Raw genomic sequence first — 13,639 nt, forward strand, 5'->3', positions numbered from 1 at the left:
TAAGCTCTGAGTCTGAGTCTGAGGGAAACATCAATCTAGCAAGGACACAGCAATTGTTTTTAATGCTCATGGATGCTCAGAAGTAGCATCTAGAAACGACAGCATTTAAATAACAATCCATAAAAAAAGGAATAAATGCACTAATGCCGCCGGCTGGCCCGACCCATGTCCGTGTTGAGATCCGTGTAGAAGCCCGAGGCCGGTCGGAGAGGCTAGCTGTTAAAATAACTGCCTGACAAGGGAGCCGTGGCTGTTTAGATAGATAATGGCCTGGACCACAGACACAATAACAGCCTCCCTCTGCGAAGTAATGCTGTCCTGCCACTTCACAGCCCTCCATGTTGCCTATTTATAGTCCACCATAATTAATACGCAGTAATTGAAGCCTGGTAAGGAGAGCCGAGACATCCACAGAGCTATACACGCGGGCTCCCTGCTCTTACAGGAGAAGAAGTCGAGCAGAGATGAGAAATGATTGTTGTCACAGCTGTCACATCCCATATCAATGGACAAGTTTCACCAGATTCTGCTTTAACGTCGCCGAGCTAATCTTCTGCTAAGTACAATATATATATATATATATACATGCATAATCAGTCATTTCTCAGACAACGCCACTTTTCTACAGTAGGTGACAGATAAGATTAAAAATCACCTAATAATCGTCAAAGTTCATCAGCTTCCTGTTACGTGTCACGCTGATGACATCTCCGGATCCATGCTTCACAGCTGAAGTCATGATTCCTCGGCGGTTCAAACCATCCAATTTAGCCTCTCATATCTTCGCGGCGGCTGTAATCCGCTCATTAGGGAAACAATCTCCGCGTCTTTTTTTTGATAATTAATGGCATTTAAATGATGATGTGATGTACTGTATATGTGGGTGCAGTCTCCCTCATAGCATGTTAATGATCCGCAGCATTCTGCTAATCAGTCAATTAATCACCATCTTATGAATTTAATCTCTTACTTAGGCCCTGTTCTACATAATGGGTTTTAAACATTCAAATTCATGCTCGGATTACAAATGAGACTGTGGCGCCATGTCCTTAAACTGGGCTTTCCATGATTTGAGATATTAGATAACGTGTTATTTGTCTTCATCTCCACACACGGGTACACCCCAATGACAGTGCACTGTGTATTCACCGAAATTATTCCATTAAACTTTTTTGTTTATTCTTAGCGGGTGTTTGTAGTACAGTTTGTGTTGTTCCAAGGATGTTTTTTTCCCCTGATGAAAAATAACTTCTCCTCAATCTCTGGATCTCATTCAAAAGGCTCAAAAGCCCATTTTTGCTTTAGTGATTTCACACTGAGGCTCTGCAAACAAACTCATGTTTATTTATCACATACTTAAATCGCTCATATCAAGAGGAGCAGGGTTAGTCAAAATGGGAGGGAAATTGAAGTCTCTGAAATTGCTCAAAGTAATCATGGAGGTGGAGCGATTTGTAATGTCACGTCAGGATCGGATTTTTACAATAAAACCAATCAATAGCACTAAAAGCTTTTTTTTCGATTGTTGTGCTAAAATATTCAGAAAATTGAGAGGGCACGAAATTAAGCTTTGACCTTCTTCTGATTTTGTTAGAAACACATTTAAGGTTGTGACATTTTATAGTGGCTCCCTTGCCACTATCTGGTATCTAGTATGAAGGGCTTGTACGCGTGCCTGACTATAAGTGCAGATGTACGTGCACCACCACAAAAAAAAATAAATAAAATAAAAAAAATATGCTGACTTATTTTAGACACAAACCTACACATTACATTCCTTGGCCCGGTCTACACGTTGCAGTCTTTGGCTCCTACACATTTCTTGCTCTGTTGATGTTTTAACCGCCTTTGGTAGCACTCTCTAGTGAGACATTTAATTAACAGGTCAGTGGTGGAATAACTGAAAGGTCTGGGGACAACTACCCACTCAGTAACAAACACTTAAAGTTCCTTTTTCTCTATTGCTGGTTGGGGGTTGGTACAGTGACACAAGTTATGTGTAACACTCAAGAACACACAAGATTTGAATTGAGGATCTATAAAGCCTTGTTAAGGTTTGAGATCTAATAAGATTGAGCTAATTACACAGCTAATTTTTACATACTTCATTCATTCATTCATTTTCTGTGAACACCTGTCCTTTGGAGGGTCGCAGGGGGCTGGAGCCTATTACAGCTGCCATTGGGGTACGACTTGGGCAGGTCTCCAGTTTATCTCAGAACCCACACAGACACAGGGAGAACATGCAAACTCCACACAAGTGGTCTCCACTCCGCTCAAGTGGTCTGATTTGAACCCAGGACCTTCTTGCTGTGAACCACCCGACCTGTTAGCTCTTCAACCTGAGGTGAATGGACTTAAAATGTTAATGTTCCTTGTTGACAGATCCTTATACTTATGTCTGGACCAGTCACCACACATTCAGGTCACTAAAGACCGTTCTTGTGTCCCAAAGTAGGAGTTCTCCAGGGTCCTAAAAATGGCCCTTTCTTTTTTTTTTAACACCCACAACAACTACAACCATTGTTAGTCAGTAATTACAGAAAAATAGGAAATATCTTAATGTTACAGTTTAATGTAATAATCAAACCATTGGGAGACTAAACTTTAGATAATGGATTCAGTGTGAAAATTTTTGAGCTTCTCTGTCTGACCATGGTGTCATATAGAGGGACATTGTTCATGATGGACCGTAGTTTGTTCAAGGTCCTTAGCAGCTTCTGGCAGATATTAAACGACCATAACCTCCTAAGGAAACAGAGACGAATGGATTGCAATAAGATTTTGTACAACATATAAACCCAGGCTGATCTCATCTTAGCGACACAACAAGGATGAGATCTTCACTTTGAAGCACATGCTAAACCGAGACGGTGAACACACTAAATGTTTCTGCTTAGCGTCAGCATGTTGTCATTGTGCACACTTTAAGCACATTAAGACATTAGCTGATGGCTCACAACACCGCTGCACCAAAGCAAAGCCTCAGAGAGCAGTCAGCTTGTCTCGTTAACTTGTCAGATTTTTTATCATGTTGAGATATGTTGATAAGTATCAGAGTAGACTGTGGGGCACCCAACAGCTTGCTATGCACAGAATTAGAAAGAGAATATTACATATTATATTAGGTTTGTATCTGGGTCAGCGCATTTGCTAAAATTACCCTAATTGCACTTCTTCTAGAATGAATATTTTTGGGATGTCTATATTACAGAAGTTTTGTGAGTCTGTTTATTTAAACAACTTTTAGGACCACTGCCAGTGCTTTCTGAGTGATAGGGCCACATTTTGATTTGAAACGGACCTCATCTGACAGAAATACTAATGTGATTTATACGTGTTCTGCCCGGAGGATCCACTGACGGGAAGAGGAGCAGACAGAAAAGAACAGAGGGACAGATAAATTCTGGTTTCTGCTGAATGGGAGGCTCAACAAGCGCGAACTGAGGGAGACGCTTCTGCTCAATTAACACATTTCGCTTTCTTTTATTCAGCCTTGTTTTCTCTCCGTGCTAATATTTAGACATGCTGTGTTATTTATAGATGAGGCCAGTGCACAAGGTGGGCTCCTGCTGGTTAGTTAACAGCTTGGCATCTGCACAATTTTGTTTTTTCACAGATGCCCCCCATATCCTCACCGAACCCAACCTGACACACGCTCCGACACACACATCAGCTCAGATACTAAACAGGTGAAAACAGAAGCACCTTGAGACATCTTCCAGCTAAAATATAGTGTTGCTGGAGGCTCTAAATGAAGCTTGAAGCAGGGGTGAAATGACATATAGACAAGGTTATGATTCTCTGTGCTAGCTTGACAAACGGTAGACGCTGAGCATAAATAAAGCAGACGCATGCAGATGAAATGCAGTTTTGTTTTAGGTGCTGCAGAGGCACCAAAAGAGAATTTAGCATGAAAATGCCTTTTAATCCCCCAGTAAAAATCCTGCAGCATACATACTGCAATCAGGATTTCTTTTGTTTTAGTTTTGGAAACTGCACCAGACTGATTCAAACTACGTGCAGGAAATGAACTCTTTGCCATCGTTCATCCCATTTGCCCCCGCCTGAGAAGCAAATGCGGTGCCAAGTAATGCATAAAAAAAAAGAAAAAGAGGTTCAGAGCAGTTAGTTACTAGATGAGCTTTTAAAATTGGTTTCCACAAGTTTTTGCAATAAATCCTCTATTAATTTAACTTGCAGAATTAAGTTACAGGGTATTACGGCTCCAAATATGCTGAATGTATTAACATTGCTATGGGAGCATATTAAGGCACATATCCACGGGCCACGTGACACATCAAAGATAATAGAGAGTATATAATAACATCCTGAAGCGGCTGAACATGTGCAATATGCTTTGTCCCATCAATAGTGAAACTGGGTATATTTGAGCCAAGCTGACACATTACTTGGCTCCTCATATGTGGAGGGCCGTTGGCAATGAAACTGTGTTATATGGCCGAGGAGTGCTGACAGGTTTCTTTCTCCTTCTCCTCTGCCCTCCCCCCTCTTCTCCTCTTTATTTCTCCCGTCTCTAGGCTGTGGAGAGGCACGTGGCAAAAGGAGGGGGGGGACGATGGATCTTCAGCCCAGTGTAAGAGCCTCCCCCCGGGGAAGCTGGCGTCAGACGCGAGGCCTCACGGGCCGTTGACCTGCTGTCTCTGTGATTTATGGCGGCTGGAGGCCTCTGGCCACTGCTGACTCCTCTCCTCTCTTTCCTCCATTTCCCTTCACACACACTGCAGGACTGCACGGAGCCACACACACTGCACCACCATCTACAGGAGTATCCGAAGAGGGATTCCTCGCACATGCTGAACCGCAGCGCACACGTGCATCTATCCACCGCTTCCCACACTGTCTCATACAAACACAAGCACCTCCATAAACATTCGTACAGCGCGGCGCCGTGTCCGACCCTACCGGCACAGGTTCATTAGACCAAGCCTGCTCTCCCTCCATTTGACTGCGTGTGGATTACAATCAGTCATGGTGTGTCAGCTGTAAAGCCCTCGGTGTAGCTGCTGCTCAGGGGCAGAGCTGGATCAATGGAAGTGCGCTGAGTAACGATGTGATGTTCCTGTTTTCACATGGTCTGAGAGTAATCAGCAGCCAGCATCTCCCCGCTGACCCCCCCACAGGGCTTTGCTTCTACATTGCAATAATCGTCCACCTCTACGGACTATTAGTGCAGTGACTTGTAGTATTATTTCAGTATTAGACATGCTGTAGCTAGAGAGTTCGTCCCGTGCACGGAAAGTCTATCAGAGCACCTAAACCCAATAAGTAAGGTTTTCAGTGTACGTAGTACACTTTACATCCTGGACTACCTTAGTTTTTACTTTTGACAGACTGTGGAGTGAGAGCCAACAGGTGCCCTCACCATGGTGTTGCCGCCTCCAGACAAACGCCACGTGTGCCTGACCACCATCGTCATTATGACCAGCATGGCCTTCATGGACGCCTACCTGGTGGAGCAGAACCAGGGCCCCAGAAAGATCGGTGTGTGTATCATAGTGCTGGTGGGGGATGTATGCTTCCTCATAGTGCTGCGGTACGTGGCAGTGTGGGTCGGGGCTGAGGTGCGCACCGCCCGGCGAGGATACGCCATGATCCTTTGGTTTCTGTACATCTTTGTACTGGAGATTAAACTCTACTTTGTTTTCCAGAATTGCAAGGCCGACAGAAAGAGTCTGGAGACGGTGGCACGTAAAGCTTTGACGTTACTATTATCTGTGTGTGTGCCAGGTCTGTACTTGGTTCTAGTGGCTCTGGATAGTATGGAGTATGTGAGAACTTTCCGGAAGAAGGAGGACATGAGGAGTCGTCTGTTCTGGGTGGCTCTGGACCTGCTGGACCTGTTGGATATCCAAGCCAACCTGTGGGAGCCCCAGCGGACAGGCCTGCCCATTTGGGCCGAGGGCCTGATGTTCTTCTACTGCTACATCCTGCTGCTTATCCTGCCTTGTGTGTCGCTAAGTGAAATCAGCATGCAAGGGGAACACATGTCGCCCCAGAAGATGATGCTGTACCCAGTCCTAAGCCTGGTCACCATAAATGTCGTCACGATCCTCATACGTGGTGTGAACATGGTGTTGTTTCAGGACAGTCGCGTTTCGACCATCTTCGTTGGCAAGAACGTGGTGGCCATCGCCACCAAGGCGTCCACCTTCCTGGAGTACCGCAGACAGGTGAAGGAGTTTCCCCACCCGCAGAACGCCATGGCGCTCGAGCTGCAGCAGAACTCGGTCAGCCACACGCAGCCGCTGCCCAACGCTACCAGTTTGCCACACGAACCTTCGCCAGCGCAGGACGTCATCGACACATGACCGTCAGCGCCGGACTCGACGCTAGAAACTGTTTGAAAGCTCCAAGACAGAAGGATAGCAAATAGAGAAATCAGCTGCATGACAGGATGATATTCTGCTCTTGTCAAGCCCACGTGAACTGCTGTGAAACCATAAGAGATTTTTAGCATTACCTGCCTGTCAGAACACACTGTAAACCCACACTAGACTCTGAGTGCAGCGTGCAAACTTTAAAAGTCAAAAGGAAAGTTTTTATTGTGCTATTGTGTTTTTAATTGTTTCAGAAGTTTTAAAAGTTCAAACTTTATTAAGAGACAATCTCCACACTGCGCAGCCCGCTGACATTATGTTGTGTAAAATGGACAGCTGGTTCCCACTCAGCAAATATTCTTGTATTTTTTAAAGGTCACTTTTTTGACAGCGCATCTGTGGCATTTCCTTTGAATTCCAGCACCAAAGGACGCACCACTCAGCGTGAAGCGCTGATGGAGAGGAGGAGCGGAGAGGGACGCGGGTCAGTCATGAGGGGCCGTCAGCGCCGTGTTGTACTAGAACAAGGTTGGTGGCGTCTGTGTCTGGTTCTGCTGAGGAAGGAGCTGTGTGGAAGCTGCTGCCTCGGTCAGTGCACAGCTTTACGACCAAAGGTCTGATTAAAGCACCGGCGCACAGCACTATACCATCCACTGCAGGCGTCCAAGTGTGTGTTTCATTGTGTGTGTCCACACACACACAGACACACACACGCATCTATAACGTATGCTGAATTCTTGAGTATTCGCCACAGGAGGTTTCGATTATTTCATGTTGTTTCGGAACAGATGCGAGTGGTTGATGAACTGCGAATGAGATGTATGCAGCGATGTCAGACACAAAACAAGATGAGGAGGAGGGGAGGGGACGTGCTTTTTGTTTCTTGTACTGTACATTCCTCTAAAACTAGCTCAAGCCTTGAAAGAATGCAGAGTTTAGAGTCCTGAAGGCGCATCACAAAATACATAAATACAATAACATAGAAAAGAAAAGTTCTGTTAATTATTATTATTATAATTAATATTATTATGTACATTCTTTACATGTTGGAGGCCAATGATGTTTTAATAAAAGTATAAATGAAAGCGTAATAATGAACACATGGTTTCTTTTTCCACCCAGCATTGTTTTTCTTTAAATCAGGGACTATATGAAGCTCCTGTTGTACAGCTACAATAGATATGAGCAACATTACTGCAAAGCTTGAGATTGTGTATGAAAGAACCCACACAGGACATAAATATTTAGCTGGAGCAACCTTTCTCCTGGAATCCAGGAGCATTCATTTTCTATCCCGGAGGCTACCACGTTCGGAAAAAGCAAGCAATGAATTTATCTTTAAAATGTGATAAAAATGTATGAAGCTTTCCTCAGTTTCCCTTCTTTTTTTTTCCTTTTTTTCTCCTCAGTTCTCATTATCACCTTCCCACTCGGTTTTCTCCTCTGTTAAAAGCAATGCTCGCTGCACTGACAAGGTAACAGTTATCAAACAGAACTTTTTCAGCCAATGAATTGCCTTCCTGTTTTCGTTGAGCACTATATTAACAGACCGGAGCGGAGTGTTGTGGAGGGAGGTGTGGAGAGGTCGGCCACATGAGGAGCGTCGCCGTATCGCCAGCAGGTTAACTGAGGTTAGCTGCTGACAGCAGCTCCAAGAGACACGCTGCATGGCCCCACTCAATTAACAATGACTGTCAGCTGTTCCAGAGACATGACATTTTTTTTTTTTTTGCATCATACTAATTTCATGCATGAGTTTGCAGAGCTGTTGCCATTTGTAAAGTAGTAACAGACCAAACAGTCAAAAGCTTATAAAACTACAGTAGCTGGAAAGCATTTCTAAGTTGGTTGGCACTGCTGAATGCCAAAGTGAATTTCACCTTATGTATATACTGCATTTATTCATACACAGGTGAAATTGTGCTGGGTTTGCAAACTGCTGCAAGCTGGACTTTATTTGCTTGCTCCCTAAGTAATATAGTTCCTTGCAAAATATCCAAAATACACAGAAATCCAGCCTCACAGTGTGCAAGCAAGACACTAAAAATACACACGACTTCTTTTCCCATGCCATCTACGGTGTCGCTGGAAGCTAATCAAACAGCCAATCGTTTAACTTAAGAGAGCAGAGATCAGATTGATCCTTTACAAAGTGCCAGTGTCTTCTCCTAGAATCTCCTCTGTAGAAACATATCGATTGTTCTTGCTGGTGGAGTATTAAATATTTTGGAGGCAAGGAGTACATCCAGTTCATTCTGGTGGTCCGTTTTCAGCTCAGTTCACGTCTTGCAGGAATTCTCAGTCATTAAGTCTAAAGCTAACTTTGACAGACTTAGTACAGTACGACATTGCAGCATATTTCCTAGTCTCCACCATCTTCATAACTCGACTGCTATAGGAATATCCAAAAAATGGTTAAAATAATAAGATTCCACTGACATTACTGGAAAGCCAGCAGTTGAGAGTGGCAGAGCACAACACACTGACCTCTTGCAGATTTCCTGATAAAGCAGGTTCATTAAGACTTGGACCTTAATGTCATTGTTTTGATCATGATTCCCATCAGTGCTAATGACATTAACTCACCAGGGTAATTGCTGGGATCTGGGCGCATGACGATATCGCTGTAAAGAGATCAGAGTAAAACAAAAAGAGTCAGACAATAAAACAGGACATAACCAAACCCCAGGACAGACACACTTACACACAAGAGAAAAAAAAAAGGCTTTCGCATCACGAGTGTAAATGCAGCTCTGTGAAGGGCAATGCAATTATTTCCAGTGAGAAGCACAAACCACAGGAGTACACACTGATTTGACACGTTTTGCATCAAAGCTCAACTTAACTGAACTTTTCTCCATCTCACAGAGTAAGTCCAAGCTGCGACATGAGAGTTATCGAGGACATGTTATGTTTTTTGTTTGCAACATGCTGCATACAACTACATGGACAACATAGATTTGACTGGACCGAATTCATCCTGATCAGAGATTAGAACTTTTTACAAGGGCACTAAATAAAATTAGCAAGTAATGAAGCATTTAGATGGTTATCAGCAGCTGATATTTTCCTACTGAATGAATAATCAATACATTTTACACCACCCCTTTACAATCCTACACAATCCCTTCAGATCAGATCAGTCTCTTCTGATTGAGGTGGCCTATTCATTTTCATTTTGGTTCGGTTATTATTCCATTTATTAGTGAAATGCTGGGGTCCTAGTAAATGCAGTAACAGTCACGTCATTACACAAAACGCTGCGGGGCACAAGGGTGCATTTAGTCCCAGTTAATCTGTCTTCACATACATGCGCACGTCGCATTAAACTGTTTACTGTCAATCACCTGTCACCCGCAGGAACACAAATAACTCTACCCCAATAAATAATACTTCAATATTTTGTCACTGTACACACTTTACTGTCACATCCAGCGGGGTCTCTATATTTAGAGCATCCCTGTTAGCAGGGACAGCAGTTAATCTCGGTGTGACACATAAACAAGTAGATTAAATTACACACCTCACGCGCCGCAAAATGCCGCGTTATATGTAAATAGACTATAACTCTAAACGCTGAGAGGACACGGCGTGTTTATTTTTATTTTTTTATGTTTTATTTTAACAGACTCGAAGATGTTGTTTTGTGAGGTGACAGATAATTTGGTGCCAGTGTTGGCAGATGATGGCCTCGCTGGCTCTCTGCTGCAGCGCACATTATTAAATCTCTCTTATGCTGACTTATAGACAGTAGACTTAGCGAAATGTTTTTTTTGTTTGTTTGTTTTTTTCAAAGAATGGGAATTGAGAAGCAAGTCATTTCAGTTAAATGAAAGGATATGAGCTATACAACTAGACCTTGGTACCGGTTAGAAACTTGTCATTTACACCAAACCTTTGCTAGAATCTGAACCCCTCATTCTCAGGCTTACAGCCTAATAACACTATTGTTTGAATAAATCTTGTCAGCGCAAGTGGCTGAGGGGAGAAAAAGTAAATGGCAAACTTGGGAATGGAATAAATTACCTGTGGCTGCCTCCACGACAGATCACCTTTCCAAGACCCTCTGAGCGAGAGACTCATCCATAAATCACCAGCGCTGCACATCAGGAATGTAATCGTGCTCTCTCCATATGTATAAGTTGGTAAAAGCGCCTTTTTCCCTCACTCCACTTTTGATTTACGGCGTATCTATGACTTCCTGAAGCACTTAGCCTCAGCCTAATTTAAATCAGGAACAATGAGATGAAGGCGGCCTATCCAGTGTCACAGATTCTCTTGACTACCTTCATATCTGCTGACTTGCAGGAGTTTGTTCACTCGGTTCCTTCACTGGTTGCGCTCTGTGTTTCACACTTGTTAGTAAATGTCTGTGTTCTCACGCCGTAATCACTTCTGTGGCTACACAACCCTTCAACTGCACAGCCCACTGTGCACAGTAATCTATATGGAAATCGCTTTCTGGCTCCATCATACAGCTGCAGTGCATTTACTGTCCCCAAGACGGCAGGCAGACAGTCCTGCAGGATGATGCTAAAACTTAGCGAGACGAAATGTATTTCATTTCTCCCGCATTCAGAAATAAGACGTGCACATTCGCATCTCGCCACAACAATTAATAGATTCACGTGTCAAGACTCAAACTGGTTTACTGACTAACGTACTGACAGCTTTCACTTGCACTGCTTCACGTATTCATGCGTTTACACAGCATTAAAAAGCGCAGGATTCTGGCTAGTGTCACTTCACCCAGAGGATTAATTAGTGCAAGTAATTGGAAACATCTGTGTGGCTGTCTTCAAGGAATAGTGACACTGGGTAATTTCCCATAAAACCACATGGCATTTTCTTACATATCTGTATTGAGTAAGGTTCAAATATTACCAAAAAGGCTGAATCAAGATCTCACTGAACAATAAAACCTTCAAAGAATTAACATGAATCATGTGTTTGTTTAAAGGAGGTTAGACTGACATTCAACTTCCTTCATGCTACATTTTTACTTTTATATATATTTGTTGTATTTTTTATTGTCTATTCGCCTATAATTAGAATAAAAAAAGTCTTATCTGTTACTCTTAACAGAAACACTGAAGTAAAGAGACTTTCTTGTGAAAGCTAATGGCAGGTTAGCTAGCTAGCTAACACTGTTTACATAAAGAAATATTTGTCAACGCATTTACTTACCATTAAACTCTTGACTTTTCTTGGGTCAGTGTCCTGAGTTTTCGGGCTTTTTAAAGAGCTGACGTGTACACAACAATTTTAGTGCTAAAATAACCATAAAATAAATAAATAATAACTAAACAAACAGGTAGTTCCGCAGCTGGTGCTTTCAAAACGGAAGAAACCAATCCGAAAAAAAGGGGGAGGGGGGTTCATGTTTGTAGCAGACAAAATTAAATACGAATATAAGCATACCTAAAAGTGCATTTGATTTCGAATTGTATTATTAAAGACATCTAGATATCACATTCTGTCAACATAAGATTGAGAAATATCCATAGTCGTTTTTTTTTTAGGGAGCAATTCCCCTTCACGTTGAATAAGCACAATCCATAGCTGATTCTTTTACTAGCAACAAACAAACAAAAAACGTACTGCAACAGTTTCCTTGTAGTTGCTGAACACACTGGAATGAGCTGCTAAAGAGGCAGATATTTCCCTTGGGACTTGACGGAAACCAAAACAAAGTTAAAGGGGGAGTGAATATTGGACTGCTTGACATTTGCCAAGTGGCCAGAAACACAGCTCTAAATGAATGCTGATATAGCTCAAAGGCTGCAAAACACCTTTTGTACAGCCTCCCATCTTTACATGGAGAATAAGTCAGATTTGCATTCACCGTTTGCTTGCCTGTGTGGGCAAATAATGATAATAATTCACGCAGAACAATTAAGTGGAATTAAAGCAAACACAACAAACGCCGTTGTGGGAATGGAGCATACAGGTTAGATTACAAAGAAAAAATGTACTAGCAGACAGATCTGGACATGTATCATAATGTGAAAACAACACAATGTGAACAAAATGTGGGAGAGATAAAAAGAAATGCTGATAACATCTGCCACAAAAATACTCCATTATGTACGTGAAAGCACCCAAATACCAACAGAAAACCGAATATAAAAAAAATAATATGTATCGGAGCTGAAATAAATTAACTGCACTCACACATGCACACACATAACACTGAAAACTGCATCCAATTATTGTTTAATCAGTAACCAAGTTTATCAAAATTAAATTCATCAACATACACGCACTGTGGTTTTCGCTGTTTCAATTCAAAATTAGGCTTGACTCTTTGCGGGAATCTATATTCGAGGTCACAAATGCAAACCTTGGACTCTTTCCAGCACTAATGTGTTCTTCTAATGATGGATGTCCGTGGAATAGCGTAACAAAAGTCCAGAACGCACAGTGATCTATGGCTCGCCACGTTCCCTGACTCTAACCTTGATTAAAAGGGCTCAGCGCATGAGTCACCATTAGTTGATTTCTCCAGAATATCTTATCAGAACCATCGGTCTTCACTGCACACCGCTACCTAACCAGGGCTGACTGCTTAATATTCATACATACATAGATAAGAAGGTATTGCGTTACCTTCAGCAACTGTACATCATGTCCTGAATGGATTAATAGCTGCGCCGCAATTCACAGGGGAACAGACTGTGGGATCTGTCATAAACAGATAAGCATAAATGAAAGCTGAGCGAGCAACCTGAAAGAAAGTCCTGCTGCTGGTTGAGAAAATAGCTGACGGTCGTCCAAGATTATGGCTTGATTTCTGTGCTTAAAAGTGGCTTAATTATGAAGTAAGTTGCTAAAAAAAAGTGGCGGGAGGGGGTGGGGGTGGGGGACTAAGACCAGTGGTGACCGCAGGTTAGAGCTCGGATAATGTCACTGTCCTCATCATTATTCAGTTTATTTTAATTTTATCTAGTTATAAAGTTTGCAGACGGTTTAAATACCAGGGAAAGGTCACACAGTGGTAATGGAGCACCAGAGCAATGTACCTCGTAAGAATTGTGGACTTGTGGACATTTTAAATGGACTCAAGAAATGGATGTTATTTTATTGCTGGAGCGGCTGAACAGGGAGAAAACCGAGAGAGTCACACAAAGACACGATACGAGTGTTGAGAGAGCAGATGGCGGAATGACCGCACAATGCGTTTATCACAAAAACGTTAAAGAAAGGGAGTTTGTAGAGTTTCTTGAAGACGTTCTTCAGTTCTAAGGGACTGGTGGGGAGTTGAGGTTCAAACAGGAACGTCTGTGGGTGTTAGCCAT

The 13,639-nt window shown here is 42.6% G+C and overlaps 1 protein-coding gene and 1 long non-coding RNA gene across 3 annotated transcripts in view; one reads left to right on the forward strand and one right to left on the reverse strand.

The window, feature by feature from the left end:
- tmem121ab (transmembrane protein 121Ab) overlaps positions 1–7,432 on the forward strand; it is a 41,166-nt gene extending 33,734 nt beyond the window's left edge. The window contains exons 2-3 of one of the 2 annotated variants that reach the window (XM_047573070.1): positions 4,542–4,597; positions 4,749–7,432. In XM_047573070.1, coding sequence (XP_047429026.1) covers positions 5,388–6,332 — 945 coding nt within the window. In that variant the 5' untranslated portion in view covers positions 4,542–4,597; positions 4,749–5,387 and the 3' untranslated portion in view covers positions 6,333–7,432. Of the gene's footprint in view, positions 1–4,541 lie in introns of both variants that reach the window. The other variant, XM_047573069.1, reaches the window with a different exon arrangement.
- Positions 1–11,666, reverse strand: part of LOC124998639 — a 63,894-nt gene extending 52,228 nt beyond the window's left edge. The window contains exons 1-2 of the long non-coding RNA XR_007111084.1: positions 11,529–11,666; positions 8,928–8,965 (exon numbers count right to left, since the gene is read on the reverse strand). This is a non-coding gene — a long non-coding RNA (uncharacterized LOC124998639). The remainder of the gene's footprint in view (positions 1–8,927; positions 8,966–11,528) is intronic.
- Between the last annotated feature and the right edge of the window lie 1,973 nt (positions 11,667–13,639).

This window comes from Mugil cephalus, chromosome 21, assembly GCF_022458985.1.
Source record: "Mugil cephalus isolate CIBA_MC_2020 chromosome 21, CIBA_Mcephalus_1.1, whole genome shotgun sequence".
Taxonomy (NCBI): domain Eukaryota; kingdom Metazoa; phylum Chordata; class Actinopteri; order Mugiliformes; family Mugilidae; genus Mugil; species Mugil cephalus.